The sequence below is a fragment of the Leucoraja erinacea genome, chromosome 18 (genome assembly GCF_028641065.1).
Source record: "Leucoraja erinacea ecotype New England chromosome 18, Leri_hhj_1, whole genome shotgun sequence".
Lineage (NCBI taxonomy): Eukaryota > Metazoa > Chordata > Chondrichthyes > Rajiformes > Rajidae > Leucoraja > Leucoraja erinaceus.
This window is the reverse complement of record NC_073394.1, coordinates 35,047,400-35,070,529: the sequence shown is the minus strand read 5'-3', so window position 1 is coordinate 35,070,529 and position 23,130 is coordinate 35,047,400. Positions and strand designations below refer to the sequence as shown.

Here is a 23,130-nt window from a genome sequence, read left to right as displayed (position 1 = left end):
TCCAGATAGCCATGGGAGTCAGTGGGTTTATAGTGGATGTCGGTCAGTAGTCTATCACCTGCAATGGAGTTGAATATTTAGACTCTAGATTCCCAACAGAACATGCCCTTAAGAACAAGCAGATGCCCAGAGAAATAATTACTTTTAAACCTGCACTTGAGGCAAACAATGGTCATTGCTCACAGGGTCAACAATTAGTTGCTGACTTTAAGGGAGCTGGCACTGGTAGTTGCATGAAGGGCCCATGGGAATAGTTTTGTTTTTAAATAGCTGTGTCCTGAACTTCGTCCATCTTTTGGTTGCTCACCGCCTGGCTCTCTGCTGTGATAGCCAGAACACAGGAGAGACTAGGTAACGCAATGTGAAGTCATGCAAATCATTCACTCGTATGAACGTGGATCTCCTTAGGCAGAGACAATTTGCCTGCAGCCTCGGGCATGCAGTGATGCAACACACGCAATGCAAGAAGATAGATGGCCATGTGTTTACAGGAATGCACCAGGTCTGGTAACTCTCACACTGCTCACACAGGACAAAGATCAAACCACTTGAATCCACTGGGACAGCTGCAGGGGAGAACTCATTATCTTGCTCAGCTAAACCACACGCCGTTAATAATGAATTCAGCACCTGCATCCTGGGCAGCTTTTTATGCGTTTCCTTTCCTGGTGTTACTTTTTAATCAGTCGGTCGGCGCTCCTTTTCTGCAGAAACCACGCTGCTGATGGCCGGAAGCCTGGATTAAAACACTGCTTTATTGCACAGTTAAAAGCCAATTGAAAAACACCTCTGTGATTAGATGACTCGCAAATCCCACGGCCTTTCTTTACTCAGCATCCCGGTCAGATTAAGGCCATTGTCTCGGTCTCCGTTGCTGGTGGCGACTTTCTGATAGCCCTGGCGTTGACACTCGCCATGGCAATGGAGCCACACGGTCAGGAAAAGGAGGAGCAGGACAAGGCAGCAGCCAGAAGCCAGGCCAATGATCAGTTCTGCAGAACGAGAGAGAGAGAGAGTGAGGTGGCATACATGGCCAATCGTACACTCTTGAGGCAGGGCACATCGTTGCCCACACGTTTTGATGGACTCTCACCATGCAGACAGCCATCAGTCTCACCAAGTGGGCAGTGAATCAGCCCATGTGAATGGCAACTTCAGCATCTAAAGGAGGAGGGGTTATGAGGAGAAGAAAATTAACCTGGCTAAGTGACTGGTGTTACAGCAAAAGCACATTTGGGGAATAACTGCTTTAATGGGGAGAAGGCTGGACCTTACAGAAAGGGACTAAAGCAATGGTCTAAGGTAAATTACAGCAGGACATATTGGAATAATTGTTGGTACACAAAAATGCTGGAGAAACTCAACGGATGCGGCAGCATCTATGGAGCGAAGGAAATGGGCATTTCGGGCCAAAACCTTTCTTCAGAAGAAGGGTTTCGGCCTGAAACATTGCCCATTTCCTTCGCTCCCATAGATGCTCCTGCACCCGCTGAGTTTCTCCAGCATTTTTGTGTACCTTTGATTTTCCAGCATCTGTAGTTCCTTCTTAAACACTTGGAATAATTGTTATATGGTAAGTCCACAACTGACATGTGGGAGTCATTTAAAGGCCAGATGATCGAAGTTCAGATCCAGCAAGTTCCAGTAAGGAGGTGGGAAATGGATGGCAATTTAAAGGAACCTTGAATGGCCAAGTGGTTGTAAATTTGGTCAAAAAAGAAAAAGGAAATGCATGCAATGGATGGAATCAGACAGGGCTTTTGGGGAAATTAAAGAAAGGAGGAAAACAACTCGACTTTGCATTTAGAAGAGTCAAAAAGGGACATAAAATGACTTTGGCGAGTCAGATTGGCGAGTGAGATTAAAGAAAATCTCAAAACTTTTAATGTATTGAAAATGAGGGCAACTGGAGAGAAGGTCGGACTGTTCCAAGGATAACAGGCCGCAAGGAAGTTTCTGTGCTTGTCGAGTCCCCTCCAGGGGATGTAGACGAGAAGATGCTCCCCCGGGTCCCCCACGAGGGAATTAGTACTGTCACAGGCTGCCGTCTCTGCTCCCCTCCAGCGAGCCCCAGCTTACACCAAGCAGCCCCGAAGGACACGGAGCCGACAGTGAGACCTCAGTCGTGGGAGAAAACCCCTACCCCCCCCACACACACCACCCCCCACACAAAACATAAGAAAGGGCACTAAAAAAAATTTGAAAAGATTGCCAGTGCAAAACCGGATCTAGATTGGCGATATTGAAGAGCAGTGAAGCTGGATAAATCACTAGGACCTGATGGGATCTATCCCAGGTTATTATGCGAGACAAGAGAGGTGATTGCAGGATCTTTGTGTCTTCTCTAGCCACAGGTGAGGTATCGGGGTACTGAGGAGTAGCTGATGTTGTTCGTCTAACCGGAAGTGGCGGTGCTGCCTTGCAGCTGCGACTCGCCTGCAGTCTGTTTTACAGTTTATTTCGGTTTATTTAGTTGTGTATGTGGGGGGGGCGAGTGTAACATGTTTTTTGACTCTTCCTTCAGGGGGGGATGCAACCTTTCCTGCCATATCCCCCGTCTCCGTGTCCATCTGCGCTGAGGCCTATCGCGGAGCCGGCGGCCTCCAACTGCGACCGACCTCGAGGCTGCGGAGGCAGACCCAGGACTTACCAACTGGCCGACCGGGGCTGTGGTTGCGGTGCGACCCAACTTCCGACCCAACTTTGGAGCCTCGGAGGCTCGGCCGCGGGCCAGTGGACGACATCATCGGGAGCTCGAGTTCTGTTTTCCGGAGCTCCCGCAACTACAGCTGCGTCCGCTGGACTGGAGGGCGGCAGCTTCGGCAGCTTCGACCGCCCCGGGCCGCGGAGTTTGAACCGGCCCGTTTGCGGAGCTCGAATTCAGCTGCGGGACTTACCTACCATCACCCGGCGGGGTCACAACATCGGAGGCTTGGATTGCCTCAGCGCAGAGGGAGAGCAAGGAGGGAAGCGACAATGACTTTGGGGCTTTAAACTGTGTTGAGTGTTTGTTATTTATTCTATGTTATGACTGCAGGCTAAACCATTTTGTTGCACTGAAAAGTGCAATGACAATAAATTGAATCAAATCAAATCAAAATCAATTAAGAAGGGAAGTAGAGAATTATAGGCCGGTTAGCCTCACTTTAGTGGTTGGGAACCTATTGGGCAGGAATATTCTGGAGAGGATTTACTCCCTTTTGGAAGGGAATGGATTTATTAGGGACAGTCAGCATGGCTACGTACATGGTAGGTCATGTCGTACTAATGACCACATTTTTTGAGAGTAATGAAGATAATGGATGAGGGTCGGGCGGTGGATCGTGTCTACGTCATTAAGTTGGCTGATCCTATATTCAATGGAAGGTTGTGCTAGAAGGACAATATTCAGGCAGGAGGTCTGTGACCAATGAAGTTGCGCGAGAGAGACACAGACACACAGACACACACAGCCACACACACACACACACACACACACACACACACTCTTTAGCGGGATATGGATCAAGTACAGAAATAAGGAGAGAACTGGTAGAGTTTAATCGGAGCAAGTGTTTGGTGTTGCACTTTGGGAGGTCAAATGTAAGAGGAAAAGATACAATTAATAGCATGACCCCTTAACAGCATTGATGTACAGAGGGATCATGGATTCCAAGTGCATAACTCCAAAGTGGAAACACAAGTAGTGGAGGTGGCATTTAGTATGTTTACTATCATACTAGTAAACATACTAGTATCATGGGACTTTGAGCATAAGCATCAGGAGCTCATTGTGCAGCATCATAGGACGTTGATGAGGCCACATTTGGAGTATTGAGTGTCCTGGTCACCCCATTACAGGAAGGATGTGGAAGCTTTGTAAAGCGTGCAGAGGAGGTTTACCAGAATGATTAGGGGTTATTAGCTACAGGTTGGACAGACTTGGATTGTTTTCTCTGGAATGTCGGAGGTTGAGAAGTATATAAAACTAGAGAGGCGTAGATAGCGTAGACCAGGGGTCACCAAACTAAGGCCCGCGGGCCACATCCGGGCCGCCATAAGATTTTATCCGGCTCGCAGCATGCTCTTCCGTGCGGCGGGCTATTTAGTGGGTTCTGTGATAGCACAGCTTTAGAGATACAGTACGGAAACGGGCCCTTCGGCTCATCGAAGCGATGCCTGTACGCACTAGCCCTACCCTACACACACTCGGGATAAATTCAATTAACCTGTAAACGTGAAGTGCGGGAGGAAACCAGAGCACCCGGAGAATACCCACACAGGTACAAACTCCATACAGACAGCACCTGTAGTCAGGATGGAACCTGGCGTTGTGAGGCAGCGACTATACAGCTGCACCACCGTGCCGCTGCTCCTGTGGACTCAAGTTTAAAGGAGATGAGCGGGGCAAGATTTTGTTTGCACAGAGAGTGGCAAATGCCTGGAATCCGCTTCCATGGGTGGTGGTTTAGACAGATATGAAAATGGCATTGAAGAGACTTTTGGATAGGCATATGGATATGCGGAGAATGGAGGAATATGGATTACATGCAGCTGATGTCAGAGTTGGTCTTGACATCATGTTTAGCAGAGACCTAGACTCAAGGGCCAGTTCTTGTGCTGTTAAAGGACAGAGAACTGTGGATATCAACCAATCATTGTTATTTCAGGAAGCTGTGCCCAGTGGGGTCCACGGGATTAGTGCCAGGGTCTCCTCTCTACACCAATGTAGGTAAGGGGATGACAAAAAATATACAGATGTCCATGCGTTACAGAAGCTTTGCATTCCTAGAAAAATGTCCTATCGTGATTTACTGTAACACTTTCCCCATTGAATGCCATGTTATAAGTGGAGATGTGTTCCTACAAGATTGGTTTCTCATAAGAACTCATTTTATCTGTGATGATCATGTGGCCGACCACCATATTTCTAATAGCAGAGACCATTATTAGACTTGGGGACCGTGCAGGTTTGTGCAAAACAAGCAACAAATCTTGTCCATTTTTATTTTTACTCACTCAGTACTGTGGGTCAATAAGATTTGGACATAAGTTTCGGTTTATTGTTGTCACGTGTTCCGTTTGCTTTCCCATCAAGTCAGATAACATAACACACAAACACCATCAAACTAACTCAAGAACAATATAGGTCCTGAAGGAATAATCACAATGATGACGCCACTGTCAACTATTACAAAGGTGAGCTTGCCATCCATACCTTACCTATTTGGATGTGGTTGCTGGGACGGCAACACTCTTTATCCCAGTCATCAGGTATTACTCTTCTAGCAATCTGGACGAATCTGTCCAATGGACAACTGTGGGTGCAGGCTGGGAGAGTTAGTGGGTGTGGCTCAGAAGAATCATTCTTGTAGTACATCTCCACAGTGAAGGACCTGCAAATGCCATGGGCACACTTTAGAACAGTAGAAAGTCATTCTGCACTTTGCAACAATTGACAAATCTAGCTCTGACTCTCTGGCTTGTGTGAGGTCAAGGATTTTATTGAATTTTTTTGCACATATGAAATTTGTTCTCTCCCAATTCTGCTCCTGTTTTTCTTTGAACCTAATCCACACGTTCCACGGCAAACTTCTGCAGACAAGTTAAACGTTCTGGCACTGCTCCCAACATTCCCCCAATATATTGCTCCAGATCAGCCCTAATTTCCCCTCATCCCATATCCTTATGTCCTAGCCCCTCTTACCAACCATTTACAAAGGTCCTTGCCCCTTGTCCATCTCTCCCTCTGGCTCCCCAAACAATCCCTTCCACCGCATCACCCATTTTTCTTTGCATCCTCCAGAGTAGGCACATCCCACCCTCCTTTAACATACATATTAGTTCAATAAACTACCAAGACATCTTCGTCATCCCCCCATCACCCTCCACCTCCTCCCACACGTACTGCTCTCATTTAGTTTTGTCAATCACACATCCCTTCCTCATTCCCTCCCTATACCAGAATAAACCAGAAATCTTAACTCTGTTTATCAAACGCTCAGTATAGTCTTTCAACTGATTGGATAGCACGCAAAAAAAACTGTTCACTGTACCTTGGTACACGTGACAAGAAACAAAACTGCACAAAACTAAACTGTTTCTCTCTCTACAAATTCTGCCGGACTTCCTAAGCATTCCTTGCATTTTCTGCCTTTCAGCTTCATTGGCATCTTGGGCTGCACCAGGATGGGATGGGCAGGCAGAGTCCCAGTGCACACAAATCCTGCCCCACAGCTCACACCGTTCCCTACTGTCAGTGGACAGCTTAGACCCCAAACTTGAAGCATCAATGAACAATCAATGTGTTTCCAAAACAGGACCTACCCATTGTCCTCCAGATACAGCTCGAATATGTGGCAGGAAGCGTATGGGGGAGCAAGGCTGTAAACATTGAGAGCCATTTGAAGGGCTACAATTGTCGTGTCATGCTGGGAACAGATTAATATTGTTAATAGTTATTTAGTGTATTTTACACAAACAGGCATAAACAACAATAACACCTACACAAACCACTGTCTTGTACATAAGAAGTCTCCTATTTAATATATATCGTATGTTCATCGACATGGCTGTGAAACCACAATGGGCCACAATACCAGGTGACAGCCTCAACATGGGCATCTTGGCTTTGCAGAACTCTCCTAATCCTCACTACAGTGCAAAGTGTACTTAACAGCGTCAATCATGGTATATCTATCAATGGTGATCATCTGTATATGAGGAACTGAGGCAGACTAAACACTGCAGCTTTAACCACCAATTGGACTCACCGCTGAGTACATGATCAGTTTAGGTTTTGGTGCGGGAGAGGACACATTCAACGATTGTTCAATATTTTGGAGAATCTTTTTCACAAGCATACCTACAACAAAACAAAAGGCAAATGGGAAAAGTACCATTCAGTCAATCGAGGAGCTGACCAAAGTTCAGTCATATCATAGACTGTTTAACACACAAGCATTAAGTACAAGGTCGTAACCATGACCCTAGAGTGGGTCAATGTGGGGAAGGTCAACGAGAGACCAGACCATCCACAGATGGGTCGGCCCGCGACCAGACGCGACGGATAGAGACCATACATAGACCACTCAGCCCAGAACCAGATCTGCCTTAGACGCGTCGGGCCGAGACTGGACTGTCATCAGATGAGTTGGCCCCCAGACCAGACTGGGTCCGCCTAAGACCAGACGAGACGGCTAGAGACCACATGGTCCACAGATGGGTCCACCCAAAACCACACCGTCTGCAGACAGGTCAGCCCGTTACCAGACCAACCCGCAGTTTGCTTGCATCTTTTTGTCCTCCCCTCTTTGCCCTTTGCCTCAGTTTAAACCCCAAGAGCACTCACCCCCCTGGAGCTGTGACTTCTCCCGTTGCTTGTACAATCCATAGTGAGCCAGGATGTAAAACTCCTTCAGTGTTCTCATGCGCTCCATGACAGATGGTGTCACCCAGGAAGGCACAGTCTTGTTGTGAAGTTGCTGCCAAGGTAAGGGGGATGTTGAGGTTACGTTGACCTGTGCTCAGAACACAACATCACTTGCCCTTGTCACGTGGGTGCCAATGATGCAGGTAGAACAAGGAAAGAAGTTCTGCCGAGGGAGCTCAAGCAGCTAGGGACTAAATTAAAAAGCAGAACCAAAAAGGTAATAACTCTGGATTTCTGCCTGAGCCACGAGAGGATTAAAGAGTTGAACGCATGGCTTAAAGATTGGTGGGAGGTGGGTTTAAATTCAAGGAACATTGGCATCGGTATTGGGGAACGAGGGAGCTGTTCCGATGAGACGGACTTCCCCTGAATATTGTTGGGACCAGGGTCCTGGCAAACTGTATAACTAGGGCCATCAATCCAGCTTTACACTAACTAGTGGGGGGGTTCAACAAATTGGAAATGTATGGATGAAGTTCACATGATCATGTGATAGTAAAATTAGGCCATTCGGCCCATCAAGTCTATTCCGCCATTCAATCATGGCTGATCTAGCTCTCCCTCCTAACCCCATTCTCCTGCCTTCTCCCCATAACCTCTTAAGCACAGGAGAGTTTGCTGAAGTGCCCACAAAACGTGATAGGACAGAAAGTTTGAAAAGGGATAAGAATCTAAGGTCAAGCAAAATGGATCTAATTTGATGTGGTGAATACTGAACAAACGGGGCTATATTTGAATGCACACAGTAAACAGAAAAATGTTGGTCAGCTTATAGCACAGTTGGAAATTGTTTAGTACGACATTGTCGTCTTCACAGAGATGTGTGGAAAAGTGCCTATGAGATGGCTTCTTAGAGCAGCTAGCGGTCGAGCATACTAGGGAAAAGGCAATTGTGGATTTGGTGTTGTAGGCATGCAGGTACAGCAGGCAGTGAAGAAAGCTAATGGCATGTTGGCCTTCATAACAAGAGGAGTTGAGTATGGGAGCAAAGGTGTTCATCTGCAATTGTGTAGGGCCCTAGTGAGACCACACCTGGAGTATTGTGTGCAGTATTGGTCTCCAAATCCAAGGAAAGACATTCTTTCTATTGACGGAGTGCAACATAGGTTCACAAGGTTAATTCCCGGAATGGCGGGTCTGTCATATGTTGAAAGAAGAGCGACTGGGCTTGTATACACTAGAATTTAGAAGGATGAGAGGGAATCTTATTGAAACATTAAAGATTATTAAGGCATTGGACATGCTAGAGACAGGAAACATGTTCCCAATGTTGGGGGAGTCCAGAACCAGGAGCCATAATTTAAGAATAAGGGGTAGGCCATTTAGAACGGAGATGAGGAAAAACCTTTTCACCCAGAGAGTTGTGAATCTGTGGAATTCTCTGCCTCAGGCAGTGGAGGCCAATTCTCTGGATGCTTTCAAGAGAGAGTTAGATAGAGCTCTTAAAGATAGCAGAGTCAAGGGAAATGGGGAGAAGGCAGGAATGGGGTACTGATTGTGGATGATCTGCCATGATCACAATGAATGACGGTACTGGCTCGAAGGGCCGAATGGCCTACTCCTGCATCTATTGTCTCTTGATTATGGAGCTTAGGTAATGGAACTCCTGGAAGGTAGTGACCATGAAATGATAAAATTCAACCTGCAGTTTGAGAGGGAGAAGATGAAATCAGATGTTTCAGTATTACTGTTGAGTAAACTACAGAGGCATGAGAGATGAACTGGCTAAAGCTGGTTGGAAAGACCCCCTAGGAATGATGATCTTTCCATCCCAAAGAGGTAGGAAGATTCTAAGGGAAGAACGAGACGACCATGGCTGACAAAGGAAGTCAAAGACAGCGTAAAAGTAAAAGAGAAGCCATATAATATTGCAAAGATTAGCAGGAAGCTGGAGGATTGGGAAGCTTTTAAACACTTGGTAAACTTGCCAATAATATAAACGCGGATGCCAAAAGTTTCTTCAGGTATATAAAGAGCAAGTGAAAGGCAAGAGTGGACATTGGACCCTGGAAAATGGCACTGGTGAGTAGCAATGGGGAATAAAGAAAAAGCAGATGAATGGAACACGTTTTTTTCATCAGGCTTCATAGCGGAAGACACCAGCAACCTAAAAGCAATGTTTGGGTTTCTCTCTGCAGAGGTTACAGTAATCATGGCATGTTTTAGAAAAGCTTCGCTGTAATGACCAGAACAGAAAAATCCATATTCCTCTGCAGAGAAAGAGACATTTCCGCCCATCAGGCCCAGCCCGGCTCACTGAGTCTTCCCCTTTATTAATGGAGAGTGGTGAATCTCTGGAACTCTCTGCCACAGAGGGTAGTTGAGGCCAGTTCATTGCCTATATTTAAGAGGAGTTAGATGTGGCCCTTCTGGCTAAGGGGATCAGGGGGTATGGAGAGAAGGCAGGTACGGGATGCTGAGTTGGATGATCAGCCATGATCATATTGAATGGCGGTGCAGGCTCGTAGGGCCGAATGGCCTACTCCTGCACCTAATTTCTATGTTTCTATGTTTCTATGTTAATCTTTTTGTTTAAGAAGGAACTGCAGATGCTGGAAAATCGAAGGCAGACAAAAATGCTGGAGAAATTCAGCGGGTGAGGCAGCATCTATGGAGCGAAGGAAATAGGCGATCTTTCGGGTCGAGGCCCTTCTTCAGAAGTCTGAAGAAGGGTCTCGACCCGAAACATCACCCATTCCTTCTTTCCAGAGATACTGCCTCACCCGCTGAGTTTCTCCAGCATTTTTGTCTTCCCTTTATTAAACTAATTGCTTCTATAACCTATTCTCCAAACATTCCCATATACTCCCTCTAAATTCTACTGCAGGCCTACATGCCAGGGTCAATTAACCGAGCAACCCACACATCTTTGGTCTGTGGATGGGAACTGGAAGCCCATGAAGAAGACCTACTGGGAGAACATGTCAACTCCATCCCAACAGCACCAGAGGTAAAGATTGAATCTTGGTCTCTGAAGCTATGGTAGGCAGAGGGAGAAATGATTAAGAATTGAGACTCCCTGACTTCCTTTCTCATCCATACCCAATAGAAGGAGTCCACGTTGTCCAATGCTGCCACTTATTTAAAGCCTCATTAATAGCATCAGACAATGCAGTAACAGGCCCTTGTTTCAACCATGGCAACCATCAAAAACCTATGTAGCCCATTTACCAGCCTTTAGCCTAAAATGTTTTGACAATTCAAGTGCTCATGTAGATGCTTCCTACATGCTCCACCACCCCCTCAGGCAGTGTGTTCCAGAGTGCGAATAACCAAAGATCCTATAGCAAGCAAGATAGTCCCCTTGACGAAAAAGACATGGTACGGTCATGGGCAGATTCATGGGTAATTTTCGGCCCCATTTCCGTAACCGGCTTCCGTCTCCGCACCAAAGATCCCATAGCGGAGCAAAGATACTAGTGCGGAGACGGGAGCCGGTTACGGAAACATCCTCGTAAAAATAAAAGTTCTTTGGTAAAAATAATTTATTAACACAAACTGTCCCCCCGCAAAGTTGATTACACTGCGAGGGGGATCCCCAAAGTCGGGTCGGGTTACTGAAATGGATGTAAAAAAAAAGGCCCACGTTCCGCTCCGTTGTGTACTACATGTCAGCCCATTGCATTTAGCAGGAGTGGTCCATCTTGCTCCGCTATAGGATCTTTGCTAATACACTCTGGGTGAAAATCTTCCTCAGATTCACTTCAAACTGCTTACACCTCACCTAAAGCTACGCCCCTCAAACCTGCCCCACATTCAATAAGATCATGGCCAATCTACACCAGGGTGAAGCCCAACACAAACTAGAAGGACAACACTTCATATTCTGCACGGGTAGTCTACAACCCATTAGTGAATTTTCCAAGAAAGACACAAAAAGCTGGAGTAACTCAGCGGGACAGGCAGCATCTCTGGAGAGAAGTAATGGGTGACGTTTCAGGTCGAGACCCTTCTTTGGACTTCTGAAACTTCACCCATTCCTTCTCTCCAAAGATGCCGCCCGTCTCGCTGAGTTGCTCCAGCTTTTTGTGTCTATCATCGTAGACTAGCATCTGCAATTCCTTCCTTCACATTGAATTTTCCAATCTCCTCTTTACTCTCTGGTGTGTCTGTTGCATTTTGAATTTGCAAGTAACTACAATCTCATTTAAAACCAAAGCAGAAGCTCAGGAGGGGATGGGAGAGTATGCAGATGCAAGCAAATGATCGTACTCCTGTTTGTTGTGTACAGGTTCCAGTTTGGGTTGCTACAAAAAACTGCTCTTTGTCACAAGTCCATGGCGCTCACCTCACAGAACAGGGTGTCGTAAATTGACCAAACATAATTCAGCGATAACTGCTCTCTGGGAACCCCAGTGACTTTAGACAGCAGGTTCAGAAAGTCCTAGAGAGATAAGAAATAAACAAATGTTATATCAGGAGCGTCAGTTCATTGACAAAAGACACAAAGTGTGGATCATTGCTGCATCACTCTTGGATTCACTGATCCAGGTTCTGTCATCCCCAACAAATAGCTCGGAATTCATTCCAAATCTTAGGTTTAATCCTGACATTCCCCTGACTGTTCCTGCGAAGGAACCAGTAACCCGATCTAGGGATCGGCAAGGTTAGGCAAAGAACTTCGAAAGACTTTGCTGAACCACTCTGTACAACCTCAAGAGGTAACCAGTGCTCAAAATCTAGATGTTTGCCTCGGGAACTTTCCAGGCTACCTCTGCTGATAAATGTCACATACTAGACTCAGCATCTCACCGCAGAGTGCAGGACTCCCAATAGTCATACAGGCAGCTCCCTGAAAACTTCCTGGTGTGTGCCCCCTTTACAAAAGGAAGCTGAGCACTGTATGCACTCTAGGATGCTCTCCAAAACCCTTCCATGCCAAAAGCCCCGGGTAGCTGGCCTGAATTGTAGTGCGAGGATCAGGAGTTTGAGGAAAGGCCCCGCGACTAGGACATTAACACCTGTAGTTCTAGAAACAGTAACACTACTTAAGGAAACCGGTTTTGAAATTAATGCTAGCAACCTTTCTTTTGAACAGCATTAGGGAGATTTCTAAAGCCAATTTAAAAATACAGGAAGGGGTACATTTCTGGACCAAAAGGGGAGAAAGATAAACCTGACAATTAGCTTAATGTCGATGATATAAGGAACAAATTCGGAGAAACTAAGTGCTCTTTGGGCAACCATGGATAGAAAGGAAAGGCAGCAAGGATTTGTTAAGAGCATATATAGAAGGATTTTCCAAAGGACATCTGATACAGTATCAAGAATTAAGTTTGTTAGTAAAACTGGAGCCCTGGGGATAACAGGGTTATTGGCAGAAGAGTTCCAACATTAGTTCACGTCTAGGACAGATCTGGGTCTGTAGCTGCCTTTTAGGCTGGATACATGGACCTGTATACAGTGGTATTCAGCAAGGTTCAGTACCAAGAAAGTTGTGAATTTGTGGAATTCCCTGCCACTGAGGGCAGTGGAGGCCAAATCACTGGATGGATTTAAGAGTTAGATATTGTGTATATGGACACACTTATCTGTTTTGTAGTAAATGCCTACTATGTTCAGTGTGCTGAAGCAAAGCAAGAATTTCATTGTCCTATACAGGGACACATGACAATAAACTCACTTGAACTTGAACTTGGGGCTGGTGGAATCAAGGGATATGGGGAGAAGGCAGGCACGGGTTATTGATTGGGGACTATTTTTCTAAGACAGATGTTTTTAGTCTTTAGTTTTAATGCCTTCACTTGGCCTTCATATGGTATAGAGCATATTTAAGATGTCCAGATGGCATGAGAACTGTAAAGGAAAATATGAATTGACCAAGAGGACATAGAAAGAGAAAGGTAATGGTCAGATATGGAAAAGATGAAATTCAATTTAAAAAATGTTTGGATGTTATATTTCTTGCAGGATGAATGAAAAAATCTTTGGCAGAATTTTAAAATACTCAGAAAAGGGCACAGATCTACAAAGGTGGCAAAATAAGATTTAAAAAAAAAAGAATTCACACCAATGGAATCCTCGGCTTAATAGATGGGTCAATAAAAGGCAGGTTATACTAAACTTTTAGAATAGAATAGTTTCTTTATTGTCATTGTAACATGAACCATGTACAACGAAATTTAAAAATGTCAGCCAGTCAGTGCACCATTCAAACATTTCTAAAAGCTGACGATACATACATGGTAAAATATTAAAAAAAGATAACTAAAATAAATATCAGTAAAATAGCACGCATAAACACCCAACCCTACATCCTTCTGTCGATTTCACAGTGTACCACAGTCCCTTAGTATGTATCGCCCCTGCGTTCCTTGGAGGCTACATTTACTGCCTTTATAGCAGTGGGGTAAAAACTGTTTTTAAGTCTGTCCTTGTCCTTGTAGATCTGTACCGTCTGCCTGACGGCAACAGTTCCAACAGGGAGTGTCCGGGGTGGGAAATGTCCTTTATAATACTCTGGGATTTTTTGATGCAGCGGGAACTGTGTAAGTCCTCCAAAGTAAGGAGAGGGCAGCCGACAATCCTCTGGGCGTTATCAATGGCCCTCTGGAGCGCTTTCCTCTGAGCCGCTGTGCAGCTGGTGTACCATACGCATACACAGTATGTTAGGATGCTCTCAATGGAGCACCGATAAAAGGACAGCAGCAGTCTCTGAGTGATGTTATTCTTCCTGAGCACCCTCAGGAAGTGCAGTCTCTGCTGGACCTTTTTCAGCAGCGCAGAGGTGTTCATGCGTGTTCTATTTGTTATAACTGTTCTATTTGGAATACTGTGTCCAGTTCTGGGCACCACATTTTAACAATGCACTAGAATGATTACAAGGATGAGGGCTTTCAGCTACACTGATAAATTGGTAGTGTTCTCCTTTTTGAGGTAGTGCTGAGAGGATGCTAGGTGCAAGGAAGCATTGAAAATTATGAAGGGCTCATATGAGTTATTGTAGAGGAGCTGCTCCCAGTGGCTGAAGGCAAAGTTGCACAGCACAGAAACAGGCCCTTTGGCCCACCACATTCATGCCAACCTTTTATGCCCATTGACACCAATCCCATTTGCCCACATTAGGTTCATATTCTGCTGTGCCTTCAAGATTCAAGTGGCAGTCTAAATGTCTCTTAACAATAGTGATTTCACCGCACTTTCATATCAAATCCCCTTTGAAACTAACCGTAAGCCTGTGCCCTTTTGTTTTTGATAACCATACAATGGGGAAAAGATTCTGACTATGAATCAGAATACCTATCTGTACCTCTCATAGCTTTGTACACCTCGATTAGGACACTTCTCAGCCTCATTTACTCCAGGGAAACTAAAACTCCAGCCTACCCAATTCTCCCTCCACAGCTAAAATCTTCTAATCCAGGCAACATCCTGGTGAATCTCCTCTGCACTCTTCTGAGACGATCATGAACAGAACTGCACACAGTATTCCAAGTGCAATCTAAACGGTGTTTTGTAACGTTACAACATTTATATTCTATGCCCCACCACATTAGCCATAAGCCTTCTTCACCATCTCATCAACCGATGTTGCCTCTTTCAGAAAACAATGGAGTTGAACCCTAAGGTCTTGATGTTAATCAATACTCCTCAGTGCCCATATATTTATTTTGTTAACTCTACCCTTATTTGACTTCCTAAAATGCATCACTTCACACTTGTCAAGAATAAATACCATTTGCCAACACATCACCTAAATTCCCATTAGATCTACATCCAGCTGTAGACTTCAGACAGCCATCTTCACTATCTACACAACTAACTTTCATCTCATATGCAAACATGTTAATCAGACCCCAATACCTTTAAAAAAAAATAGATGTGAAGGTATAGAATACACTACACAATGTTGTGGACACAGTTCAATAGTGGTCAAAAGGAAAATAGAAGAATATGTGGGGAAAAAACTATAGATATAGGTAAAGAGACTAACCTTAAGCCACTGGCTCTTTGAAAGACGTGGTGCAAACTTGGTGAGCAAAATAGCTCCTTTTGTTCTGCACCATGTATCATTCTACAACAGTCTGTGAGAATAAGATGCCGCTCCCCTCTACAATGGAGGGGGCATCAGTGGAGAGATCACAGTCTGCAAAAGGAGATAGACAGCACATGAATGGGCACAAGACAGGCAGATGGGATGTACACCAGGAAAATGAAAGGTTATATATTTTGGTTGGAAGAATAGAAATGTTGAGAAACTAGTAAAATATGATGGTGTAAAGAGATAGGGGAGCCTGCTACACAAAGTTATGGCAGATACAACAAACATTTCTGAATGGATAAGACATTTTTGCCCTTATTGCAAGAGTTTGGAGTGCGAGAATACAGGTAGTTTTGCTACAACTGTGGAAGGCACTGGTGTGGCCACATCTGGACTGTGTACGGTTTTAATCCCCATACTGCGGGGAAAACTCATATCCTATAATGTCCAGTGAGTCTGCCTGGTCTTGGAAACAATGCCCTGCAAACTCACAGGATTTATTATAGGACATGGGTTTCCCACGAGCATGAAGTACACAAGAATTGTCACATACGCGTAATTTAGAAGAATGAGGGGTAACCTCATTAAGGTTCTGAGAAGGAATGACAGGGTAAATGATGATGATGTTCTTTCCATCAGCAGAAGAGTTTGTAATTAAGAAATGGCATTAAGAAAAGAAGTGATCAACTAATTAGATTGCAACAAGTATATTTTCCTTCAGGGTTTGTGAGCTTTAGAGTTATCTCTTCCTGGGAAGTGAGGATGCACATTCATTGCATGTATTGAATGCCAAGACCAGAAAGGTTTTGAACACCAGGGAAGGGTGGATCTGCAGTTAGTGGGCATGTTCTGGTTTTGCCTAAATCTGGAATGCTAAACATGTATCCAGGGTTTTTTTTTTTCATAAAAGTTTCCAACTGCTCACGCCTTTGAACATGGAGTGGTCACCAGTCAACCTCGAGGATTCCATCTCCCATTCCAATGCTTTCCATCTTCCCTTTTTTGAACTAAAGGTTTCCCTTCAGGCCACTCAACCGTCAGTTTCATTAGGCGCATTTCAGCAGGGAAACAGGCCCTTCGGCCCACCAGGTCCACGCCGACCAGTACTATCCTACAAACACTATGGACAATTTTTATATTTACCAAGGCCATTAACCTACATACCTGTACATCTTTGGAGCGTGGGAGGATACCGAACATCTCGGAGAAAAACCCACGCAGGTCACGGGGAGAACGTACAAACTCCTTACAGACAGCAACCGTAGTCGGGATCGAACCCAGGTCTCCGGCACTGCAAGAAGGTCCTTCAGAAAGCATCTGGACCCGATGGTATACCTGGTTGTTTTAAAAACCTGTGTGGACCAACCAGCTAGAGTTTTTGCCAACATCTTCAACCTGAGGTCCAAGGTTCCCACCTGCTTTAAAATGGTAACAATAATACCAGTGCCCCAGAACAGCAAGGTGACGTTCCTCAATAACTACCGACTGGCATCTCTGATGATGATGTGCTTTGAGAGTCTGGTTATGGTGCATATCAACTGTTATCTTAGCAAGAGCTGGATCCACTATATTTTGCTTACTGGCACACAATAGTTCAATGGGGGATTGCGATCTCACTGGTTCTTCACTCTGTACCGGACCACTTGGAAATTAAAAACATATGCGATAGTCTGGTGTTCATCAACCACACCTCAGCATTCAACATGATCTTCCCTTCGAAACATGTTACCAAGCTGCGGGAACTGCGTCTCTGAACATCCTTTCGCTATGGGATCTGTGACTTCCTCATCGACAGACCGCAATCAGTATGAATTAGCAAAAACACTTCCTCCTTGATAACCATCAGAATAGGGCACCACAAGGCTGTGTGTTCAGTCCCCTGCTTTATACCCATGGCAATGTAGCCAGATACAGTTCCAACTCCATTTTAAATTCGCCGATGGCACCATTGTTGGTGGATGAATTACGGGTAATGATCGATTCGATTATCTGATCAGGAAATGGATCATCTAATTGAATAGTACCAGACAACAACCTTGCTCTCAATGTCAGTGAGCCGAAAGAGATGATTGTTGACGTCAGAAGGCAGACATCCATGAAAATGACTTCATGGATGGTTGATTGGGGAGAATCAACAACTTCAAGAGTGTATTTTTGGGCGTGCAGATCTCTGAAGATCTGTCCCTGACCCAGCACATTGGTGCAATCGTGAAGAAAGCCCAGCCCATCAACACCTCTACTTAGAATATTGAGGAGATTTGGTATTTTGACGAACACTCATGAATTTCTACAAATGTATGGTATCGAATGGTTGCATCACGGCATGGTTCGAACGCCCAGGAACGATGGAGATTATAAGAAGTGGTGAACACTGCTCGGTCCATCAGGGGCACTGACCTCCCCACCATTGAAGGGATCCATAGGAGGCGCTGCCTCAAAAAGGCAGCTAATATAATCAAGGCCCACATCACCCTTGCTGGGCCCTCATTTCACTCCTGCCATCAGGAATAAGGTATAGGAGTCTCAGGTATAGGAGTCGTGACATCCAGGTTCAAGAACGTTACAAACACCAACTAAACTACAAACTTTCTTGGTTGCACCACAGACTTCAGACTTTTGTTTTGTTTAACTTTTTTTTTTAAATTGAACTTTTTTTGGGCTTGTTTTATTATGTTATCTATAGAGTACTGTATTTACTGACCTGTTATGCTGCTACAAGTAGGAATTTCATTGTTCTGTTTCGGCACATATGAAAATTAAACACTCGACTCTCTATCTTGGTGTAATAGTATTACCTACTCATTTTGCCTTAAGCGTAGCACATAATGAAGCACTTGCTTTAGGTAGAAAGTCATGTGCATTTTGAGTAACTAATTTATAGAACGCTCTCTAACGTTTATCATAACTTAATTTCCAGTCACACTAAACCATTACTCAACCCTGCGATCAATCCGAATGAAACTCATCACAACCTCGAGGAATCACACTTCAACTTCTGATGAATTGATTTACAATTGCACCAAATCACCTTTGATAAAATATATTGTGGATGCTGGAAATCTGAAATAAACACCAGACTGCAGTCATGCCGGAGGGGTTTGGGAGTGCTGGTGCAGAATTCCTAAAATGATCATTTTCAAGTCAAATTAGTAGTAAGGAAGGCAAACGCAATGCTGGCATTGATTTCAAGACGAATAAAATACAAAAACAGGGATGTAATGCTGAGGCTTTATAAGGTGCTGGTCAGACCACATTTGGAGTATTGCGAGCAATTTTGGGCCCCATATCTGAGGAAGGATGTGCTGGCACTGGAGAGTGTCTCGAGCCTCAGAAGGTTGTGGAGGCCAAGTCAATTCATATTTTTAAAGCTGAGATAGATAGATTCTTGTTTAGTACAGGTGTCAGGGGTTATGAGGAGAAAGGAGAAAGAGAATGGGATTGAGAGATAGATCTGCCATGATTGAATGGCGGTGTAGACTTGTTGGACCGAATAGCCTCATTCTGCTCTTATTACTTATTAACTTATGATGTCAGACAGCATCTGTGGCAAACCAAGTTAATGTTTCAGGTTGATAACAGACTGTATTCAGACTTAAAACTGGTCATTGACTTGAAATTTTAAATGCCCTTCAACATAAGCGGCATGCTGATCTACTGTGATTCAACAGGAAGTTTAACAATTTATTACTGACACCACCTTTTTCATAACAGCAGATAACAATAATGCTGTTATCCTGTTACCAGCTTACAATGGTGCATCTGTATAAGTTGGTAAGTTGATAAAGAGGAAGAAGATTGGACTTTATTGCCTTCCATCACAGTGAGGAATGTGGGGAATCCACTATGGTGGATGGTTATATTAACTGTTATGTAGTTGTGTGCCGTTGATTTTTTTTTAGTAAGGCTGTGTTGTAAATCGAATTTCACTTTATCTTAATTGGTATATGTGACAATAAATTGACCTTGAAACCTAGAATCATTGGAGCAATGCTGAATGTCTTCAGTCTCCGAAGGAAGTAAAGGGTAGATGGGTTGGCCAATACAGTAAGTCCTGTGGCTCCTTTAGAGCAGGGGATCACTAAAGGATAGGTGTTCCCATGGTCACCACGCAGTCTGGGCAGGGTACATATGATCGAGTCTGTTAACTAATATTTTACACTGCACAATGCTGCTTCTTCTTCTTGCGTATGACGTGCACAGCCTGAGGTTGTAGGACAACTTGTTCTATTTGATCCTATTTGATTGTGCACGCCAGGTTGAATGCATTCGTCAAAACAGGGCGGACCATGTGAAGGTTGCAATCTCCCACCCCACAATGCTGCTGGAATTGTTAAATAGGCTCCAAATCTTTAAAAGGTCAAATACAGTGTAAGCTGTTTGATTTGTACCTTGTTTTCCATCAAAATCTTTTTGTATTCATCTGTATTTTCCGTCTCTGTGATCAACTCTGTGTAGCGAGGGCAGTTCCTCAGTGGAAAGACAAGCATCTGAAACAATTCCACTTTGTTCAGTTTCAGAGACAAAAAGACAGAACGGACGGACAGACAGGACAAGGCAGGGCAGGAGGGCAGGGCAGGAAGGCAGGGCAGGAGGGCAGGGCAGGAGGGCAGGGCAGGAAGGGCAGGGCAGGAAGGCAGGGCAGACAGGGCAGACAGGACAGCCTCCTAATTTCTGCACTGCTCCCCCTACTACAATCAGTGCTGGACAGTTGCTTCTCACTATGTCACTCTTCTGTCACTTGCCTTGTCATCGTCCACTGGCACTGTATGCACAGGAATCGGTTGCCAGTTCAGGCCAGGATGGAAGATCTGATGACCTTGCGGTGGGTACAAACCGGCAAGATTAGATTCAGCACTCATTAGAGTCCGGTCGAAATCTGTGCTCCGAATATAAATCTACAGCAAAGGGAAAACAGATACAAATCAGTAGAGGCTTTAGACCAAATGTTTAGAGCAGAACATTTAAGAAATGCAAACAGCGGATATCTGAAATAAAATCAGAACATATTGGAAAACACCCAGCAGGTCAGGCAGCATCTGTGGAGAGAAAAGGTAGAATTTAAGGTGGGAGGGCCTTCATCAAAAAAGTGGAGACAACTGCTGGAGTGTGATAAGTGGAGCCAAAAAGAGGCGGCACAGCGCCAAGAACCTGGGTTCGATCCTGACTTTGTCTGTACGGAGTTTATACGTTCTCCCTGTGACCACGTGGATTTTCTCTGGGTGCTCCGGTTTCACCCAAACTTCAAAGATGTGCAGGTTTGTGGGCTAATTGGCTTCTAAAAATTATAAATTATCCCCGGAGCGGAGGATTGTCGTTGTGTTCGGAGTGATCACTAGTTGCCACCCACTCAGTGGGCTGAAGGGCCTGTTTCCATGCTGTATCTCTACAGCAAAATCAGGATTAGCGGAGTTGCTCTTTGTTGAAAGATCACTATCACTCACCATGTGTCCCTTCAGTTTTGATCTGTGCAGATGGGTTTTTTAAATGTTTGTAGCAGTTCCCATGTCTGGAATATATTTCAGAATTATTATGCTTCCCCTTTATTGTTCCCAACCTCCTTTTTTAAAGAAGAGATTTTTTTAATTGTTAACTTAATTCCAGCAGCACTGGGGAGGATGTGCAGCAGATAAAAAGGAGACAAGCCAGTGAATGCAGCCATTTTGGGAGCAGCCATTTTGAAAGCAGCTGTGTTTGAAGTCAAAGTACCGGAGGGGGGTCAAAGTGCAGAGACTGGCAGACACGTGAGGCTGAGTAGTAAAGACAGTAAAGCAAGGTTAACAGAAAAGTAAAGGCTTTTTCTAGGATTAGTGGAAGGATAGTAATGAGATTCAGTGGAGAGGTATGCCCGTCCTGTGAAATGTGGGATATCAGAGAGAGATCATGTCCCTGATAACTACGTACATTTGCAGGAAGAGTGTTCAACTGCAGCTCCTCTGAAACCGCATGGGATGGAGTGGGTTTGGACTCACTGACAAGCACATAGGAGGCAGAAAGTGTCATACAGAGGTGGTTGCACTATGCACTCAGATCAATGACCACCAGAGGGGCAGCCAGCTAGTATGGGAATTATTTCCCTGTGGCTATTCCTTCTCTAACAGGTATACCTGTTATACCTTTTAAGAGAAGGAAGGTATACCTGTTATCCAACACTGTGGATACCGTTTGGGCAGAGGAGGCCTCTCAGTGAAAACCAGCAGCAGCCACGTTAGTGGCACCATGCTAAATGAAAAAGGAAATCAGCTGGATGAACCGCGGGTCAGGCAGCATCGTGGCACCATGACCGACTCGACTGTGCAGAAAGACGAAGTCGAGACAAGCAGTGGTGATAAGCGACTCGACTGTCAGAGGGAATGACTGGAGCTAGACTCCAGAAGGTATGATGCCTCCCTTGTGCCAAGCTCAGATGTCTCGGAGTGGGTTCAGAACATTCTGAAAGGCGAGAGTAAGCAGCCAGAAGATGTTAGTGCTAACGGCATTGGTAAGAGAGATGGGGTTCTGCAAAGATAATTTTGGGAGTTAGGTAGAAAGTTGAAAAGCAGGACGTCTAGGGCTATCATCTCTGGAGTGGAGACAAAATTCACCAGGATGTTGCCTGTAATAGAGTGCTTCAAATACAAGGAGCGGTTGGATCGGCTGGGATTATCTTCAATCGAATCCAGGAGGCTGAGGAGTGCTTATATGGTTTAAAACATTATAAAGGGCAAAGATTGGGTAGAGAGTAAATGTTTATTTCCCCGTGATAGGGGAGTCTAAAACTAGAGGGCATAGGTTTAAGGCAAAAGGGGAGAAATTTAAAGGAGAACTGAGGGGTAGAGTTTCCACTCAGAGGGTGGTGAATATTTGGAATGTGGTGCCAGAGGCAGATACAATTACATTTAAAAGGCATTTGGAAAGGTAATGATTACGAAAAAAAGAGGGTTTGAGGCCTAATGCATGGGATTATTAAATGAGTTGGGGCAAAGGACTAAATTTCTGAGGTGTACAGCTTTGTGTCTGAAAATATTGAAAATACTCAGAGAATCAGATAGCATTTGTGGGGAAAGAAATAAAGAGAGACACAATACCACACCTGGAGTATTGCGTACAGTTTTGGTCTCCAAATCTGAGGAAGGACATTATTGCCATAGAGGGAGTGCAGAGAAGGTTCACCAGACTGATTCCTGGGATGTCAGGACTGTCTTATGAAGAAAGACTGGATAGACTTGGGTTATACTCTCTAGAATTTAGGGGTTCTGATTGAGGGGGGATCTTATAGAAACTTACAAAATTCTTAAGGGGTTGGACAGGCTCTGGATGCAGGAAGATTGCTCCCGATGTTGGGGAAGTCCAGGACAAGGGGTCGGCTGGGAGCTTAAGGATATCCAGGGGCTGAGGAAATCCTTTAAAACCGAGATGAGAAGAACTTTTTTCACACAGAGAGTGGTAAATCTCTGGAACTCTCTGTCACAGAAGGTAGTTGAGGCCAGTCCATTGGTTATATTTAAGAGGGAGTTAGATGTGGCCCTTCTGGCTAAAAGGGTTCAGGGGGTATGGAGAGAAGGCAGGTACGGGATACTGAGTTGGATGATCAGCCATGATCATATTGAATGGCGGTGCAGCCTCGAAGGGCCGAATGGCCTACTCCTGCACCTAATTTCTATGTTTCTATGTAATACACTGCAGATGTTGAAACCTTGAACAAATACAAAGTGCTGGGGGAACTCAATAGGTTCTGTAGCATCTGTAACGGGAAAGGATA

General features: G+C 44.7%; 1 protein-coding gene across 2 annotated transcripts in view; it reads right to left on the bottom strand.

The window, feature by feature from the left end:
• Positions 1-735: 735 nt before the first annotated feature.
• The window catches only part of LOC129705910 (lysosomal acid phosphatase-like), a 50,805-nt gene continuing 28,410 nt past the window's right edge, over positions 736-23,130 (bottom strand). Inside the window, exons 4-11 of one of the 2 annotated variants that reach the window (XM_055649830.1) lie at positions 20,135-20,287; positions 19,781-19,879; positions 11,700-11,795; positions 7,331-7,463; positions 6,753-6,844; positions 6,307-6,410; positions 5,203-5,375; positions 736-992 (exon numbers count right to left, since the gene is read on the bottom strand). In XM_055649830.1, the coding sequence (XP_055505805.1) occupies positions 796-992; positions 5,203-5,375; positions 6,307-6,410; positions 6,753-6,844; positions 7,331-7,463; positions 11,700-11,795; positions 19,781-19,879; positions 20,135-20,287 (1,047 nt within the window). In that variant the 3' untranslated portion in view covers positions 736-795. Of the gene's footprint in view, positions 993-5,197; positions 5,376-6,306; positions 6,411-6,752; positions 6,845-7,330; positions 7,464-11,699; positions 11,796-19,780; positions 19,880-20,134; positions 20,288-23,130 lie in introns of both variants that reach the window. The other variant, XM_055649831.1, reaches the window with a different exon arrangement.